The 19,488-nt window shown below is 47.9% G+C and overlaps 1 protein-coding gene across 4 annotated transcripts; it reads left to right on the top strand.

The window, feature by feature from the left end:
* The first annotated feature begins 4,661 nt into the window (after window positions 1–4,661).
* LOC141510162 (uncharacterized) lies at window positions 4,662–19,015 on the top strand. Of its 4 annotated transcripts, none has more exons than XM_074220188.1 (6): window positions 4,695–4,784; window positions 6,644–6,819; window positions 7,473–7,552; window positions 8,586–8,712; window positions 10,261–10,344; window positions 15,906–19,015. In XM_074220188.1, the coding sequence occupies exons 2-6, from the start codon at window positions 6,804–6,806 to the stop codon at window positions 17,270–17,272; spliced, it is 1,674 nt and encodes a 557-aa protein (XP_074076289.1). In that variant the 5' UTR covers window positions 4,695–4,784; window positions 6,644–6,803; the 3' UTR covers window positions 17,273–19,015. The 4 variants fall into 4 exon arrangements, with proteins under 4 accessions (XP_074076291.1, XP_074076289.1, XP_074076288.1 ...); XM_074220187.1 differs by having other exon boundaries at window positions 8,559–8,712; XM_074220189.1 differs by lacking the exon at window positions 10,261–10,344 and having other exon boundaries at window positions 8,559–8,712.
* Window positions 19,016–19,488: the final 473 nt, after the last annotated feature.

Below are 19,488 nucleotides of genomic sequence, written 5' to 3'. Positions count from 1 at the left end.
GACTTCCACTGAAAAAGATTCTTGAGATAGGAGGAGGTAAATGTAACCAACTTTTAAGAGGGGCTAACTCTCTGAAACAGCAAGAGGGGAGCCCTAGGAACAGTCAAAGAGGACCTCTCCTATAAGGGATGCCAGGCACATTTGTGCTGCCTAGATATGGTCCAACTCCAGCCCAGTGAGTGAAAGAGCAATGGTGGAGACACTCTGGCTGCTGGCACTTGTGGGAGAACTGATATCTCCATCTTGGTTCCAGGTCAGAGGAGAGAACTGAAGGTTACAGCCACTGGAAGGTTAGAATAAGAGGGGAAAGTAGAATAGGAAAAAAAATCACCAATCACCACATGAAAGGGATTCCAGGGAAAAAACTGACAGCTAAATTCCCAAACCTCCAGGTTAAGATACAAATATTAAGAACAAAGAACAACAAAACAATTCAAATATGGCAAAGCCACAATTAAAAGCTAGTAGCGAGCACTTTAAAAAGAACACAGGTCTTGGAACACTACATTTCAAAGAGCCACAGAACTGGCTTTGTGCCTAAAAATATCATACCCACCCAGGAAAGTTAAGTATAATCCTGAACAACACCAACATGTACATTTAATGAATTGCCAGACTTTCTGGACTGTGTTGCAAAAAGATCTGAACTTAATAGAAAATTTGACATACAAGATCCAAGAAAAGTATAAGGGAAATGTCAAAGACTAATTATAAGGGACTCAATAAGGTCAAATTGTTGACTATCCATATGTGGAAATGTAAACCATATGTCCAAGATTTTGAGGGTAATTTAAAGGAAAGATTGGGGGTAGAGCTGAATAGGATGGGATTCTTAGAAGTAAAATGGTTTAGGAAAAGATTAAAAGGAATTATGATGTTATAATAACGTTTGTCCTTCCTTCTTGAAGAAGACCATGACCTCGGGGAGTGATGCCATGATGAACACAAGAATTGAAATGGAGTTGGGGGGGGCGCTGTGCTAAGTCCCCAGCCTCACTTTCTGAATCTGTTTGGGTCCAGCAGCCAGGACAACTGGAGATGACCCTGGATGTGAGAACCAGGGTCACAGGGCTAGTTAGTGTTCGGGGTCTGAGGCTGGATTTGAACTCCTGTCCTAACTCCAAGGTAAGTGCTCTATCCACTTAGCTGTGGAGAGCCCCTTACAAATGAAGTGAGAGAGTAAGAAATGATCCAGAATAATTAGAAGGTGAACTGGAAGTTCTGGAAATACTCTCATTGGAAATGATCTGAAGAGGTAACAAGACATCTATATGTATGTAAAAAAGTCTTTTGAATTCAGCAAGAAATAAGAGGAGGGAACAGGGAGAATACTAATTTAGAGGGTGCGGGAATAGGCCAAGAGGGTACAGAGAAGAGTGTGGGGATCACTAAGGAGGAGTATAGAGAAGGGTGTATAGAGGAGGGAGTCTTGGAAGAGCAGTAGGTTGACAAACACAATGTGTATTATTTATTAACATAGGCCTTCATGAAATGAAATTTATTGTTTTATATTATGTCATATTTTGCTTTGCAAATGCCAATTTTTTTCTTATTTTATATTTAAACTTAAAATAAAAAGTTTAAAAAATCTTGTACATTTTATATTTGTTTTAACTATTTCTATTTGTATGCTAAAGTCCACCTTCTGAATTCAGAAAATAATTATCCAGAGATAAATAAAATGAAAATTCATTCTCTTTGGATATCCCTCATGGAGCTAGGCTTCTAATGAAACCAACTTTCAAATGTTCACCAGACTGATGATTTTTTTTTGGGGGGGGGCAAGGCAATGGTGTTAAATGATTTGCCCAAGGTCACATAGCTATGTAATTATTAAATGAAGCTGGATTTAAACTAGGGTCCTCCTGACTCCAGGGCCTGTGCTCTATTCACTTCACCACTTAGCTGTCCCATGATGATTTTTTTGTTAATTAGGGAATGTGAAGATAATTTTGTGGCCATTGATGGTTCAGAATGTTTTATTGTTTTAGAAAGTTGAGAATTATCTCCCTATCTGGAGTATCACGTGAACAGCCATGGGTATTTCCCTTGATCAACAAGTAAACCTAAAATTCCAAGAGGAGCAAAATTTTAAGATGTGTAAATGATTATTTTTATATGTGTGACAATGTTTGCCTTTAATTCTTGAAGAAGACCACAAGGTCAGGGAGGTGATGCCATGATAAGCACATGAATTGGATTTGAGTGAGGGGGGCTGTGCTAAGTCACCAGCTGCCCTTTCTTCTCCAGAACCACCTGGGTCCAGTGGAGATGGCTCTGGATGCGAGGCAATCAGGGTTAAGTGACTTGCCCAAGGTCACAAAGCTAGTAAATATCAAGTATCTGAGTCAAGATTTGAGCTTGGGTCCTCCAGACTCTAGGGCTGGTGCTCTCTCCACTATACCACCTAGCTGCCCATATTTTATGCCACATTTATATATTAACACACACACACACACACACACACACACACATACACACATATATAGTTGGAGTTTATTGATAGCTTAGACTCAGGTTCTATCTATTGGCCAAATGGGAAACAGGTAGAAAGGTTTTGCTTCACCTTATCATGGATTGAAATTTTACTGGGAAGATTTCTCTATAGTTGTATCATAGTTGGGTTTTGAATCAACAAAAGATATAGAGTACTGGCCATATTATATACCTTCTGCTCTTTTCGTTGTTGTTGTTGCTTATTTTTGAGTTTTATAATTTTTCCCCTCATTCTTACTCCCCCCCCCCCAGAAGGCAGTCTGTTAGTCTTTCCATCATTTCCATGGTATACACTGATCTCAGTTGAATGTGATGTGAGAGAGAAATCATATCCTTAAGAAAAATAAAGTATAAGACATAGCAAAGTTACATAATAAGCTAATGGGTTTTTTTTTTAATTAAAGGTCTTTGGTCTTTATACCTTTATGCCTTTACACCTCCTATTCTTAAGCAAGAACAAACAGAATTAAGTTAACATCCTTGTTTATTAGAGTTCTCTAAACTTGGGGATGCCCAGCTTAAAAAGAAGGATCAAGATGAAGTTCTGGGGGGTGATAGTCAAACAACTGCCACTATCAGAAGAGAAGTCAGGATCTGAAAAAGCTGTCTGGCTTCTCCATCAAGGGAGTACCCCAATCCTTGGGGTGGAGGAGCTCAACAGCAGGTCTTCTATTAGGTTAGGGGTGCCCCAACTCAGACCTCCACAAACCACGGGAATCTCCTCCCTCTGGGAAGTTGGTACATTAGTGAATTGGGAAGATTCCTGTTTATTAAAGAGAAAAGCTATCTTCCAGAAAAGCAAAAGACAAAACAAAATAACCACACAATAGGACATAGACATAGGAGTAGACCCTTGGGAAATGGCAAAGTTGGGGATAAATCTAAAAATAAAATTTCTTCTTTTGATCCTCTCTGTGAAAAACTTAAAGCTATTGTAATTCAAAACCCAATTATGGTACAACTGTAGAAAAAGCTTAGCATAAAGTTCAAAGGCATAGGGGAGCTAGTTAGTGCATTGGATGCTTCATAATTAGTTGTGTGACCTTGGGCAAGTCACTTCACCCCATTGCCTTGCAAAAAAAAAAGACAAAACAATGATTCAAAGGCACAGTAAAGTGAAGCAAGATTTTTCCCTCAAAAACACAAATGTGATAATACTTCCAATTCTACCCCAGATGTCATCTAAGACTTGGCTAGAACAAACCCCTCCATCTGCATTATACACATATAAATAGACATTTGCTCCTTTTAAGCTTCTGCCACTTCTTAAGATCCCTGCCTTGCTTATTAATACAGAGAAATATCAATAGCGATTTACTATATGTCCCTCCAGTTGGGAAGAATATCCTCAAATAGTAAGAAGCTGCATGGGAAAACTGGGAGACCCATGTACTGTGGGTGGAGTTGTGAATCGATCCAACCATACGGAGAGCAACCTGGAATTATGGCCAAAGACCAATCAAACTGCGCTGACCCTTAGATCCAGCACCACTACTGGGTCTGTATCCCAAAGAGATCATAATAAAGGGGAAAAGACACACAGGCACAAATATTAGTAGCAGCTCCTTCTGTGGGGGCAAGGAATTGGAAATGGAGGGGATGCCCATCCATCGGGGAAGGGCCGGACAAGTAGACGAATGTGGAGTTCCTTTGTTCCGCAAAACAATCCTGAGCGGTTCGAGTGGCGAAAAGCCTGGAAAGACTCGAAGGAGGGGCAGCTAGGGGGTCCAACGGCTAGTGCCCTGGAGTCCGCAGGACCTGGGTTCCAATCCGGCCTCAGACACCTACTCACCTGGCTGTGTGACCCTGGGCAAGCCACCAAGCACACTGCCTGGCAAAACCACCAGAACAGAACGGCCTGGCGGAGCGAGGCGGCGGGGAGGACCCCGGCCTGCGGACAGCGCGCCTTCACCTTTCCCAGTGTCCGCGGCCTCAGACACGCAGCCCCAGCCGGGGCCAGCTTGGGCGCGGGCTCCCACGGGGGGCGCCTGGGCCGGGGGGGGAGGGGGGCAGCGCCCTAGTGGCCGGAGGGTTCTGGAAGGTTCTACACATCCGGCCCTCCCGGCAGCGCAGGCCCGGCCCGCGGTGAACCGGCCAGAGGGGAAAAGGCTTCTGGGACTTGTAGTGCAGCCGGTCTCTGGGCGCAGGCGCAGTACGGTCCCTGAGGCGAGGCGGGAGCGCGCCCGCGCCCGCCATCGCGAGTGGCTTCCGCTTTTAGAGCCGGCCTGAGTGGCCGTGTAGCTGCGGGGGCTTCTTTCCTATGAACCCGAGAAGCGCTTTTCCAGCCGGTACGTGTGTGCTTGAGCGTCTCAGGCCTTCCGGCCCCGGCCCGCCCCGCAGCTTCCCGGGCTGGGCTCCCCTCTGGGGAGGGGGAAGGAATGGTGCGAAGGGCGTGAAAGGACGGGGCCGGGCGACGTCACCTGTTGCTGGGGTGGTTGGAGCAGAATGTAGGCGGGGCTGTGATGTCATCGGTCGCTAGGGCTAGTGGGCAGAATCTAGAGCTGGCCTAGTGACGTCATCGGTCGCTCGGGCTAGTGGGCAGAATCTAGAGCTGGCTGGTGACGTCACCGGTCTCTAGGGCTAGTGGGCAGAATCTAGAGCTGTTTGGTGACGTCACCGGTCGCTAGGGCTACTGGACATTCTAGGGCTGGGCTGGTGACGTCACCGGTCGCTAGGGTGGTTGGGTACCCTCTCCTTGTGAGCTCCCTTCTTCCTCCTTAGGCTAAAGTCCCGGATGGATGCTTGATTGACTGTAGTTGAGCTTAGCTGTTTGCTGGCTGGTTCTCAGCTCCCTCTGACCTCCCCCCTTCCTCTCTCTAACCCTAACCCTAACCCTGCCCTTTCCCGGGACCTTTGGGGGAACCCCCAGGCTGGCCCTTCTCCAATCTGGGCAGGACTAATTTGGGATGCTGGACCTGGCCTGCCCCACCCCCATCCAAAGATCACTGTTGAATTTTCTCCTTTCCGGCCCCCCCTCAGTGCTGTCTGGGAGCCAGGAAAGCCCCTGATGCTGTTGCGACAGTGGAGGCGAAGGCCCTTTGGCTCTGCTAAGAGCTAACCATCACACCCCACTGTCATTCCCTCTCTATCAGAGCCAGGCAACAGGCAAGGAGCTTCTTCAGGGCCCCATCTTGTTGGAAGACTTTGTAAACATCATACCAGGAAAGGCTTGCGGTCTTCCTTGAGTAGCCTCCTGGTGCCTCGGTTTCCTTTATGTCCAGTCTAGGACTCCACCCCTTCCCCTCCCCCTTCTCTGACCCTTCCACATGACCAAGCTCTCCCACAAAATCCCTCTTGGGACCAGGGTTCCCCAAAGGATGGTCACTAGCTCAGTAGGTGGGATCTCCAGATCCAGCTGAGCCTCCCAGACCCGCAGAAGACCCAGGTTTGAAAAGAGCCCTGGACTTTTGGCAGCAGGATAGCTCTGGACTGGTCACTTCTCCCCTTTGAACTTCACTCACCTCCCTGGACTCTTAGGAGTCTCAGGGGCCAGGAAGCCTGGGGTTAGCTCCTTGGTCAAGGGGCTGAACCCCTCTGAACAGGGACCCTGCCCTGATTCCCTGGACCCCATGAGGATCCCAGGCAGCAAGAGTTCTGGTCTCGTTTTTTGTTCCTCTTGGCTTTTATTGAGGAGTAAAGTTCCCTGGGGTGCCCTGAGGGTTCCTGTGTGGGTCATATAGAGGCCAAGTCCCCCCATCCCACCCAGCTCCCTCAGGTACTATGGGAGGGCCACTTCTCAGTAAATGGGGGGAGGCTGAGGAATTGGGATTTGTGCCCAAGGTCCCACAGATCCCTCTTTCCTTGTGAAGCTGAGAACTGAGTGGATAACTGAGGCATCCCTAAGCTCCCTTAAATGTTGTAGGGGACACATACCATGCTAAACAAAGGGGGAGGGAGGGGGTTCTCTATGGGTCCCAAAGACTGAGCTGTGTGATGGAGGCCCGCAGCTCTTTCAGAAGCTTTGGGGGGCCCATGCCTTGGCAAATGGGGGCAGGAAGGGGTGGCCTCCATGGGACAGGGAACTGGGAATGTGCAACTGAGATCCCCCAATTCCTCCAGAGGTCCCATAAAATGGCCTTTTGTGCAGGGCCCCCACGTGTCCCTCCTCGGGCCCCTCCTATTGACATCTTCCTCCTTCTACCCACAGCAACCTTCCTTAAAAGGACAGTCCCCGAGGCCCTAAGTTGGACCCCCATCCCCAATAGCCTGTAACCATTCAGTGAAGCCTCGAGACTAAGGTCCTGACCTACAAGAAGCCTCCTTCCCGGTGAGCCCCAACCGAGGATGGCTTAACCCTGGTGGCCCAGATGTTTGAGGAGGGAGGTAAGAAGGAGATTTGGAATTAGGGGCTTGGGTTTGAGTCCAACTTTACCACCTTGAAGAAGTCATTTCCTTTGCCCAAGCCTCAGTTTACCCTGCTGTAGGAGGACCTTGGCTCAGAGGCCTTGGATTCCACAAAAATCTATGATAGGAAGAGAGGTGAATGGAGAGAAGCCCCATTGGGCAGGCCCAAGGGGCAGAGAAGCATGGGCTCTGGGGGAGCAGAGGGCTCCCCTACCCCTGGTAGAATCTTCCTGGCTGGCCTTGCCAGTCTCCTGAGGCCTTGGTGAGCATGAGGAATACAGTTGAGCCCCATCTGACCCTTGGAACATGCCCTGGAGAAGGCTCAGCAGCCCCCGTGGGGGCAGGGGGAACAGAGGCCAGCCCTGGGGCTCTCCTGGCTCTTGTTCCTGCTGACCAGGTTCAGAAACTGAGGCTCTTGTACCCTGGCCACCCAACCAGAAGGTTCCAAGGCAGGGAATAACACCATCTCCCTTTGGTCTGCTCCAACACCATGATGACCTCTATCCCTGAACCTCTGGGAGCACCGAGCCAGTGGTGGGCCTCTCTTCCCAGAGGAGGGTGGTGGTCTAGGTGTGTGTGTGGGGGCATCCTGCTGCCCTGCTTTCCTCCCTCATGGTTCCCTTCTTCCTCAGTTCTACCTACTGAGGGGGCGGTGTGCCCCCCAGAAGAGAACAGCAGAGGGACCCCTGGGGCCCTGATGGTCTCTCCCCAGGTGAGTTGGGGTTTGTTCCCTCTTTCCTTCCTGAAACCTGGGCCCTGAAGGCCATGACCAATATGGTTGTGAATAAGGTTTGCTGAACAGACTTACCAAGGTGACTGAGGGAGGCACAGGGGTCCCTGGTGCTCAATTTCCTCATGTTCCCTGGGCCTTCCCTGGGGCCCTCAGCTCCCCAGCTCCCCCCTTGGGCTCCCTCCCTAGAGGCACAGGAAGCTCCAGCTGCTTGGAGTGTATATTATTCTCATGGTCCCCAGAGTCTCGAACCCAGACGTTAGAATGCAGACCCCCAGGCTCCATCCTATCCTGGCCTCCAGCAGCCCCTCACTTTACAGCAGAGGAAACTGAGGCCTGGAGAAACATGCTCCTTGGCACATCAATTCCAGACCAGTGGCACTGACCCCCACATCTGGTTCCCCTTTCCTCCCGTCTCCTGGCTACCCCTGCAGACATCCATTCACACCATGGGGAGTTTGTCTGTCCCAAGTCCTTTGCCCCATTAGACTGGAAGCTCCTCGAGGGCAGACAAACTCTGCCTTTCCTTCGTTCCTTGGACTTAGCTATGATAAGCATTTCCTATGCCCTGACTGACTCCAGGGCTGGATCCTGCATCCCCTCTTTGCCAGGTTCTGCCCTAGGGCTGGGGATGTGGCATAGGAGAGGGAGAGAGGGTGGTAGGGGTCTCACCTCAGGGCTCTGGGTTGGGGAGGGCAGGCTACCTCCCCAGAGAGGTGGAATCCTGGGTCTGGCCAGTCCAACTCAGAACAGAGGCCCAGGTTACACAGGTGGTCAGCCGCAGGTTGACCCCAGGGTCCGGCCCAGGGTACCTCTTGGTCTCCTTAGCCTGGACTGGTCTTTTCCACAGCTGAGCCTCCCCTTCCTCAAGATGACCTTCAGCCCCTCAAGGCAGAGACCATAGTGTCTCCTGCATCTCGACCCCAACCCCTCCCTCACAGGAGACCCCTGGCCCAGTCAGAGTCCATCCTGGGGTCTTTGTCCCCAGCCAGCAGGCTTGTGTTTGGTGGTTCAGGAGCCCGTGACCTTCAGGGACGTGGCTGTGGACTTCACCCCCGAGGAGTGGGGGCAGCTGGGCCCCTCTCAGAGGCAGCTGTACCGGGATGTGATGCTGGAGACCTACCAGAACCTGGTCTCCCTGGGTAAGGCAGTGTCCTCCCTTCTCCCAGTCTCATTCAGTATCTGAGGGTTGGGCTGCTCTTGGTCTTGGGGTTCGGGCCCCGCTGACTCTGTAAGGGAACTCAGAGGCCACAGAGCCCAGGGGACCAGCTCAAGGTTCATTAGCCTAGAGCAAAGACTTGAACCCAAGGCCTCTCCTTGGAGGTCTACAACCTTTAGGCCCCTTGCCCCTTCCCTCTGTGGGAGGCATCGATGCATTCCCAGGATGTCCTTCTCCCCATACCTGCCTTGAGCCCTGGGTCTGGCTTCTCTCCCTGCCCTTCCCTTTGTAGCCCCCAGGGACAGACCAGCCCCCAGCTCCTAATGCAGCAGAGCCTGGCCCACAGTGGGTAGCTAAACACTGTTTGGATTGAGTTCTTTGGAGCCACTACTAGGCCAGGGACAGTCTGGAGGGGCAGAAGAGAGTATTCAGTCCATCTACCTCCTCAGAGAGGGCATGCCTGGAGTGTGTCCCCAGCCATGGCCCCCCAATGCCCCTCACTTCCCTGGATCTTCTGGCTGAGCTCAAAGTAGTTCTGAGCACTGGGGACCTGCTGGCCCTCTCTGAGAGATGGTTGTGATTTTGAGTAATTGAGTCAGTTGTCCTGGAGGACAGGACCACTGATCCAGGGAGAATGGGAAAGAACATGGCAACCCCCAGTTCTTATCCCAAAGGCATCTCGAGCCCAAATACCTTGATCCTCCCTCTTCCTGATTCCATGCCAGCCTGCAGCCTCTGGGTCACAGGGGATGCCTCGGTTTCTCCATCTCTACAGGGTCTCACACCAGGTCCCCCCCTTTATGACAGTGCCCCTCATCAGACTCCCCAAAGGGCTAGCAGGGGGCTTCCTCACTGTCCTAGGGGATCCCTTCTCTGGTTGTAGCATCCTTGGCTGTCAAATGGGGAGCTTGGGTAAGAGGACATCTCAGGTCACATCTATAAAATGGGCCTCTTTAGCTGAGGGAGATGAGAGTCAGGATCCCAAAAGATCTGTATGGACCGATGCTTAAGCACTGGGATGAATCTAATCTAAAATCGTGGGGTCCAAGTCAAATCTTCCACTTGGGCTGCTTCACCAGTCTAATCGTTAGCAATTGTTCTGAAAAGAATCTGTGGGACTAAGTGAACCACAAGCTCCACAGGAGTTTCCTGGGGGGGGGGGGATATACCAATGGCTACAGAGTTCTGCCATCCTGTGCCCAGTTCCAACTCAGCTGGAGGCTTGTGGTCAGTTCTGGAACCCATGGCTTAAGAAGGACATTAATAGGATAGTGGGTCAGTGGCCTAAGGAGGGCCACCAGAATGGAAAGGGGCCTTGAGGCCCTACCATAGGAGGAGGAAGGTCTCACCTCAGAAGACTTGGGGGGGCGGGGAATGTGATGTCTATTAGGGCCAGGGCACTGAGGGCAGGGGCTCAGGCCAAGGGGAGCCTGGACAGCTCCAGAGAGAGGGCTTCCAGTGCTGGGACGGTTTTTCTGGGGACTTGTCTGGGAGCAGCTCCAACTGTCTTCCTCCTCTCTTCCCTCCCCAGGTCTGCAGGTTTCCAAACCATATGTGATCTCCTGGTTGGAGCAAGGGCATGGAAGCTTTGGACTGATCCCTCTGCAGCCAGCAGGTTCTTCTTTCTTTATCAATCCTCTCCTCCCCTTGCCTCACAGACCTCTGGCCTCTGAAGGCCCCAGGCTCTGCCCCTTTCCCAGCTTGGATCTTGCCCTCTCCCTCAAGACCCCACATTCTGAGTTTTCTTCTGACTCTTTTCCTGGGCTCTCCTCACCTCCATCCGTTTTTTTTTTTAAGGTTTTTGCAAGGCAGACGGGGTTAAGTGGCTTGCCCAAGGCCACAACTAGGTAATTATTAAGTGTCTGAGACTGGATTTGAACCCAGGTACTCCTGACTCCAGGGCCGGTGCTTTATCCACTGCCACCTAGCCGCCCCGGCTCCTCCCTTTCTATTGTTCCTGGCAATGATTTAGAACAGAGACCTCCCTTTAACTTGACTGAAGGCACTACACTAGGACTTTGCCCTTTCACTGCATCCCCAGAGCCTCTAAAGCAGTAGGAGTGGGAAAAGTCAAGGTGGGGGAAGTGGTTCCCATGTCTAGGAAGTCACAGGTGCTGTCAGGGGTTGGGGAGAACAGAAAGGCTGTCCTGGCTGGACACTGCTGAGGGGCACTGTCATAAAGGGGGAGACCAGGTGTGAGACCTTGTGGAGATGGAGAAACCGAGGCATCCCCTGCAACCCAGAGGCTGCAGGCTAGCATGGAATCAAGAAGGGGGGGGATCGAGGCATTTGGGCTCGAGATGCCTTTGGGCTAAGAACTGGGGGTCCTATCTACCGTGGAGCAGTGGTCTTGTCCTCCAGGACAGCTGACTCAGTTACTCAAACATGGTCACCCATTGGAGGATTTGATCTGAGCCTGTGACTCTTAAGTTCTCTGTGCTGAAGGTCTTCCCTGGTCAAGGGACCAGCCACTATCCTTTGAGGTCTTGCTCCACACCTGTGCTTCAAGGCTCCTCACTGTTTCACACCCAGGGCACACATCTGTATTGCCCATAATGTTATCCTCCTCTTTGGTTCTTTGGAGACATTGGTCCAACTGGCAAGATGTTAGTGTTGAAAAGATGGGAAGTTGGAGCTTTTTCTCCTTTCCATCTCTGGGCCTAATTGTCCATCTGTCCTATCTGGCCCAGACATGTGAACATAATGTTGGGCGGCCTTCATAGGAATGCGTCCAATTAGTTGCATGCTGAAATCTGGACCACAGGCATTCTTGTGTCACTTGGTCTTTCCTGTGTTGATGAACAGTCCATCCTGGGAGACCTAAAAAGTTGTGGGACTCCATCAAGATGTCCAGCCTATAGTTTACCTTGTGTTGATCATCCCAAAGGCCATTGAAGAGGCTTGTTCTTGTTAGGTGATCCAGGAATCTCCACTGTATGGATGCAGAATATTTGCTATGAAAGTGCATTGCAAGGACTTGGGTGGTTCTATGGAGTTGACTTTGGTTTGGTTTTCAAAATCCAGAAACAGTCGGCACGATGAAGTCTGATATTCTCTACATTTATCAGTTAGGTGGAAAATGTAAAGACTGTGGTTCTTTGTTGACGATCACTTGTGAAATTCTGTGTGTTCCTACTTGCTGTCCTCCTGAGAATGCCTTGGATTTGTATAGAGAGGATTCCTCTGGAGGGTGCCATCAGTGGGAGAGGGAAGCCTGGGGCTGGTGATCATTGCTCTTCCCTAAGCACATCTGGGGCTGTGCTTGGCGGTGCCTAATGTACTTGGTGCTTCCACTATTCTTGAAGGAGAGAAAAGTTCCATTTTTCTCCTGTTAATAGTCCTACTGTTTTCATCCTTCACTTTCTTTAAAGGTACCGCTCTTTTATGACTACCCTGTGCTTTATAAGATGGTAGTCATCATGATTGGCCATAACATTCTTGTAAGACTTCATGAACAATTCAATCTGTCTCTCTCTGTCTGTCTTTCTCTATCTCTGTATGTCCCTGTCTCTCTCTTTGTCTGTTTCTGTCTTTATCTGCATATCTCTTTCTCTATTTCTGTTTCTGTGTCTCTCTCTGTCTCCCTCCCTCCCTCAGATATTCAGTAATTAAAATGTTTTGATCTCCTTGTGGCTGTTCATTTATATTAGTTACATCTGTAGTTTAAATTATTATAGCTATGACATTGATTTCCAAGTAACATATTTTTAAATTGTTCTGTACCTCCTCCCACCCCCAGCAAATTTAAAAAACAAAACAAAACCTGAAAAACAAATCCCTCGGTATATAAACACATAGTCTGGCAAAACAGATTCCTACTCTGGCTATGTCTGAAATGGATGTCTCTTGTATTCAAAGTTCTTCCCCTCTCAGGAACAGAACAGGATGTTTCTTCTTTTTCTTTTGGACTTGTGGTTTATCTTTGCATTGGTCAAAGTTCTAAGGTCTCTCAAAGTTGTTTTTGTTTATAAATTATTCTCCTGGTTCTTAGTTCTCTACTATCAATTTTTTATAAAAGTCTTGCTCATTCCCTCTGACATTTTCCATTTTATCATTTACATCGGCACAGTAATGATTCATTAGATTCACATGCCATCATTTGTGTAACTCTCCTTCATTTCCAAATTTTAAGCACCACAGAAAGGGCTGCTATCAATCTTTTTGTACATTTGGGTATTTTTCTACTTTCTTTGATCACTTTGGACTCTAGGTTTTGTCATGGCACTGCTGATTCGAAGGGCATGAAGCTGACATTCTTTCTCTTGTTCATATCCTATTTTAAAATTTAAGTTTAAATTCAGGGATAAATTGGTGCCTCAGTGGATAAAGCCCTGGCCCTGGAGTCAAGAGGATCGAAGTTCAAATTTGATCTCAGATACTTGACACTTACTAGCCATGTGACCTTAGGCAAGTCACTTAACTCTCAAATCCAGGGCCCTCTCCATTTGTCCTGATTCGGATCTGACCTCTGTAACCCGGATGGCTCTGGACTTAGTACAGCTCCCCCCCCCCCCCACTCACATTCATTTCCTTGTCATGACATCGCCTCCCTGCTGTCAAGGTCTTCTTGAGAATGAAGTATAAACATCAATATCTATCACTCAATTCATGTATATCACAAATTTTTTCTTCTCTTTATTGCTAATTTTTATTCATTCTGACCTGAGCTCAGACAAGTCAATGAACTGACTCCAAAAAAGGACTTATTCAGAGATCACTCCTGCACCAACCACCAGTCTCTAGTCATTCTTTGTGGTATTGTTTGGTGTCCAGCAATGTTGTGGGGTTTTGCGTCCAAAGAAAGTATCATTTAGATGAGGCAGTGTAACCCATTAGGCCTTGGAGTCAGAAATCCCGGGTTCAGTTCCTATTTCAGACACTAGCCAGGTGGTCAATGGCAGCTGGATGCCCCTCTCTGTGCATCAGTCAAATAAGGGGATTGGACTCAATGATCTCTAAAGTTCCGAGCTCTAGACAGCAGAGGAGCGGGAGCCTTTAGTGCCATATGCAAATCATTTGGCATGTTCATCTTTCTTCTGAACCAGACTTGCCTATTTCTTCTCATCCCCACTTCTCCCCATTTTTGCATTGAATTAATTTGCATTGAATTTGCATTAAATGCTCATTGTATGCTGACTTGATTTGCCAAGTTTTATTAGGTCATTTGTAGATTTTTTAACCATTATTAAATTACTACCAAAGCCATCATTATTGTCATTTGTGGCCCCTTAACATAGAACACAACCATCCTGCCAACTCTTCTCATCTCCATGTGAGTTATCCTCCCATTTAGTAGCTTTGTGTGGAGCAAGTTTGTCCTTATGGGCATGGTTCAGCTTCTCCAGTAGCATGTCCACTTGTAGGCCATTGGATAAAGATCTCTTGTTCAAGTTTGATGATGGTCTAGAAATCAGGAGATTCCTCCCTTCTGTCACCATTCCTAAAGAAAGGACTCTGAGGGGCGGCTAGGTGGCATAGTGGATAAAACACCGGCCCTGGAGTCAGGAGTACCTGGGTTCAAATCCGGTCTCAGACACTTAATAATTACCTAGCTGTGTGGCCTTGGGCAAGCCACTTTACCCCGTTTGCCTTTCAAAAACCTAAAAAAAAAAAGGACCCTGAACTCCATTTCTGCTTTTCCCTATTTCCCCACTCCCAGGTGCCCAGCGTCCTGGTGATGCATTGCTCCAAAATTTTCTAAATTGGTCCCAGAAAACACTTTCCAGCCTAGTAGACTATGCCAGTGCTGATGATGTGCTTAGAGAGCCTTTGAGATACATAATGTGGCTTCCATGCCATAAGAAGGCCCATATTTGGAGGAGGCTTGGGGGAGGTCTCAGAGTCTTTGGCTTCCCTCACCTGGATCAGCTGATTCCAAACTTGAGCACTCTCACCTATAGCTTGTTGGATTCTGTAATGAATGAGGCACTAACCCAAACAGACTTTACTTGTTGAAACTAGAAGAAATTTGTTCTGCCTAGTCCCAAAGTAAAGAACCAGGAACACTGAGCAGAAGTCTCCAAGGGGCCTTCAGATGTGACATCAAAGAGAACTTTCTAAAGGGCAAAGTTCTACTGACCCAGGAAGACCTGGGTTCTGAATGGATATTTGTCCCATGTGCCATAGTGGGGAGTCTTTACTAATAGAAGTTGAGGTCTTTCCCCCTCTGTCATCCAGGATTTTATTCATGGGAGTTTGGTCTGGGTTCCAGAGCTCATTGATCATGGGATTAGGACTTGAATACAGGTCCTTGCCTCTTTCTGCTACACAGTGAGAGACACTGGCACAGGACTACCCAACCTGACGTGCCCTCATCAGAGAGCAAGGTAGAATGGAAGCAGCTCAGAGGAGATACGAGGTGCCCAACTTTAGAGAACCCAGCCTGGGTGTTCACATGGACTATTTGTGCCCAACCTGTAGAAGGGCATTCTGAACTTATACTGGGCTAATCAGTCAGTCGGACACACTATAACTTTTCTCTAACCTGTCATTTTGATCATCTTTGATAACTAAGGACAAGAGCCAAACCCACGAACCAACCAGCTTTCATTCTGTGGTGAAGGATGACTTACTGGCATGAATTGATGAAGGCCTGACTCCTGTCCCCATAACGTCCCTTCTAATCCTTGTACTTCTTCTCCCATTCTCTTTAACTCTTCCATTCCCCTTAAATTATTGAGTTAGCTTTCAGCCTTTTGAGCCTAGAGACCCAGTCCTCTCATATCTTAGTTCCAAATCTCTATTTGACGCTCCTGGCAGGTTCCCCCAACCCTCTCTCTTCACCTTGCCTATGAACCATCCTCCTTTCCTCTGACTTTTTGACTTCCTCATTTATTTCTTGTTTGGGTTTTTTTTTTAGAATTTTCAAGGCAATGGGGTTAAGTGACTTGTCCAAGGCCACACAGCTAGGTAATTATTAAACGTCTGAGGCCAGATTTGAACTCAGGTACTCCTGACTCCAAGGCCAGTGCTCTATCCACTGCACCACCTAGCTGCCCCCTCCTTTATTTTTTGCTGATTCCCATTCTCCCTCCAAAATGCAAAGACATACTTAAGGCACTGCATGCCTCTTGCCTTAGGGCATCATTTTTGGATACATTGCCACATTTTCACCATGATATTCCCTCCAATCACAAGGAAAGGTGGATACTGACCTCTTATTTGAATCTCTTTCAGACTCATATTCAAGGATAGAGATCAAGCACACCATTGCAGAGAATGAATCACCCCAGGACCTGATAATGCAAAGACTCAGAAGGGTTAATATTTGCTCTTCCATGTGGGGAGAAGATCAAGGTTGTGAGAACCAGTTAAAAGGGCAGGGAAGCCAGGAGAGACTTGTGAACTTAGTGCCTGTGCACCAGAAGATTCATTCTAGGGAGAAACATGAATGTTATGAATGTGGGAGAGGCTTCAATAACCACAGAAGTCTTCTTCTTGTTCAGAGCATTTGTGTTGGAGAGATAATGTATAAATGTAAGTCATGTATGAAAGCCTTGCCACAGAGTTCTCCTCTTACTCAGAATCAGAGAACTCGTACTGGAGAGAAGTCTTATAAGTGCAGTGAATGTGGCAAAAGTTTCAGTCGTCATTCCCACCTTATTCAACATCAGAGGATTCACACAGGAGAGAAGCCTTATCAATGTGATGAGTGTGGGAAAGCCTTCAGTCAGTGTTCCCACCTTATTAAACACCAGAGGATTCATACTAGAGAGAAGCCTTATCAATGTGATGAATGTGGGAAGGCCTTTAGCAACCACTCACAATTTATTAAGCACGAGAGGATGCATAATGATGATAAGACTTATCATTGTAATGAATGTGAAAAGGCTTGCAGTGGCCGCTCAGATTTTCTTAAACATCAGAAAATTCATACTGGGGGGAAGCCTTATAAATGTAATGAGTGTGGGAAAGCCTTTAGCCATTACTCACACCTTATTGTTCATGAAAGGATTCATACAGGGGAGAAACCTTATAAATGTAATGAATGTGGAAAAGCCTTCACTCAGTTCTCAAACCTTATTCAACACCAAAAGATCCACACTGGAGAAAAGCCCTTTAAATGTGATGAATGTGGGAAAGCTTTTAGTCGGCACTCACACCTTACTCAGCATCAGCGCATTCATACGGGAGAGAAGCCGTATCAATGTCAGGAATGTAGTAAGGCCTTCAGCAACCGTTCGCACCTTATTCAACATCAGCGAGTTCATACTGGAGAGAAATCTTATAAATGTAATGAATGTGGAAAAGCCTTCAGTCATTGCTCACATCTTATTGTACATGAAAGGATTCACACTGGAAAGAAGCCTTTTCAGTGTAATGAATGTGGGATAGCCTTCAGTCAATGCTCAAACCTTATAAAACACCAGAGGATTCATACTAGAAAGAAGCCTTACCAATATTATGAATGTGGGAGAGCCATCAAACACCAGACATATCTGATCAAACATCAAGAGGATACACCTTACTCAGTATCAGGGGATTCATTCTACGTTGAAAACCTAGCTATTTCTGATGTAATTGAGCCATTTCTGAATTCCTAATCTGAGACCTCATCATAGAGTGGAGGTGACTATAGGTTCTTGATCTCTCTGGCATAAGAATTCAAGTTTGGGAAGGTTCTGCCATGCTTTAAAAGCTTTGAATATGGGGGTGGCTAGGTGGCACAGCAAATAGAGCACCGACCCTGGAATCTGGTGTACCTGGATTCAAATCTGGCCTCATTCACTTAATAATTACTTACCTAGCTGTGTGGCCTTGGGCAAACCACTTGGCCCTATTGCCTTGCAAAACAAAAACCTTAAAAAAAAAAAGAGCTTTGAATATGGTCCAAGCCACAGACTGGTCTGCTTTCCAGAGGCATGTCACCATTAAACTGACTACTATAACATGGCCCTAAGCCTGTGTGGCTTAGGGTCCTAAGAATCACAATTCTGAGGATGTCTGTATGTTTTAATTTTGCTGTACTGCAACTGTTTAGTTGACACACTCCTGGAAGAATTTAATAGTGTTGGTTTTGACATTCTTCCTATTACTATAGCTATGAAACCAAAAGACAAAAGGAAGTTGAAGCTAAGTAGGAAGGCTCACAGGCTGTCTTTGGACAGGTAAAATGTACAAGTTAGCAAAATTGGTTTTACCATGTATCTGAAGGCACTGAGAAATATCATTTCATGTGATCTTTGGATTTTTCCTATTTCTGTGTTAATGATAAGTATTTTCAAAGACCATTGTGAAATTAGTTTTTAATTAGGTACCAACATCAGTAACAGAGAACATAAAGGTAAAAAGTTTTACAAGAGTTGGGTGAGAATCAGTCCCAATAAGCCCCTCCAAATTAAGCCAGCATGTGATACTCCACAATAGATCATATCTCTTTACTAGCACACAGCAGTCTAAGAGATGAACAAATACAAGATTTTCCATGTTTATTGTTGATTATAGAGACACATTTAGTTTAGGAGAGTAAAATACTGCCTTAAAGGAATTTTCCCACTGAATCTTTGAGGCACATCTCAAAATCATAAAAGTTTTATATTGCAAGATCAAACAGTAGAGACCATGATGAATGACCCTATAACCATTAATTTCAAAGAGGTCATAAAAGAGGGAGAAATGTAAGCCCACAGAAGTGTGTCTGTTGCTTCCTCCTCATCCCGGGGAAAACTTTGGGAAAATACGAACCAGGTGTGAATTGTAATCTGTGTCCTTTGAGGGAATATTTACATCAGTGAGATGGTAGCACTGTTGGTACATGTATAGAGTTTATTCTTTTGCATTAAATGTTTTTCCAGCAAGCAGTATAGTGATGTTTTCTTCTTGATTCTATCCATTTAATGGGAAAATTCAGAACATTTACATTTGTTATAGTGAATTTACCTTCTTACATTCTGATTCCCTCTGGATTTAAGTAGAGGGGTTTGTTTTGTTTGTTTCTTGCAAGGCAATGGGGTTAAGTGGCTTGGCCAAGGCCACACCACTAGGTTATTATTAAGTGTCTGAGACCGGATTTGAACTCGGGTCCTCCTGACTCTCCACTTAGCTGCCCTCATGCTTCCTGGAAAGGGTGAAATCTCCATTTTTATTCATTCGGATTCTTCTGTGTGTGTGTGTGTATTGACATTGCTTCATCTCCAATTTAACCAGGGAATGGCACGGTGTTTCAGCTCCTGGTCACCCTTGTCTTTCGTTAGCTTGCTAATGGCCCCCCAACGATGAAGGCCCTTGCCCTGCCCCTCCGAAGCCATCCAGGCCTCTCCCACCCCGTCTCTGCAAACTCACACGTTCTCCCGGGGACATCCGCAGTCGCGGGGGGCGCCGCGGCTGAGCACCGGCCCCCCAGGCCGCGCCGAGGACGAACCCCCTTTTCCGCGCCCTTCCTTGGCCCGCACCCCGTTACACGCCCTCGGGGTGTCCTCAGCCCCCCGGGCTGGGCGCTGCGCTTCCGCTTGTCTGCCCCGGCGCCCCGCAGGCTCGGCCCAGCCTCAGTCGGCTCCCGTGCTCCGGCCGCACGGAGGGCTTCCCGGACGCGGCTCCGGGCCTCCGGGCCTCCGGGCCTCCGGGCCTCCGGCGGAGAGAGAAGCCGGGTCTCCGCATCTCCGCACCGCCGCCCGCCGCTCCCTAGGCCCCGGCTGGGGGCGGGGCGGGCTAAAGAAAGGCTTGCGCACTGACTGAAGGGCGATTGGACGCAACCCAGGAAGCACGTGCCGAGTCCCGCCAATCCCGAACCTCGGACTCGGGGAGGCGGAGGCGGAGTTAC

The sequence above is a fragment of the Macrotis lagotis genome, chromosome 1 (assembly GCF_037893015.1).
Source record: "Macrotis lagotis isolate mMagLag1 chromosome 1, bilby.v1.9.chrom.fasta, whole genome shotgun sequence".
Taxonomy (NCBI): domain Eukaryota; kingdom Metazoa; phylum Chordata; class Mammalia; order Peramelemorphia; family Peramelidae; genus Macrotis; species Macrotis lagotis.
Note: the sequence above shows the minus strand (reverse complement) of the source record. Positions and strands in the feature narration are given on the sequence as shown.

Coding starts and splice junctions, on each gene's coding strand:
- LOC141510162 (XM_074220187.1), top strand. Junction 7,553..8,558: donor CCCTGATGGTCTCTCCCCAG/GTGAGTTGGGGT, acceptor CTTTGTCCCCAG/CCAGCAGGCTTGTGTTTGGT. Junction 10,345..15,905: donor GATCCCTCTGCAGCCAGCAG/GTTCTTCTTTCT, acceptor AATCTCTTTCAG/ACTCATATTCAAGGATAGAG.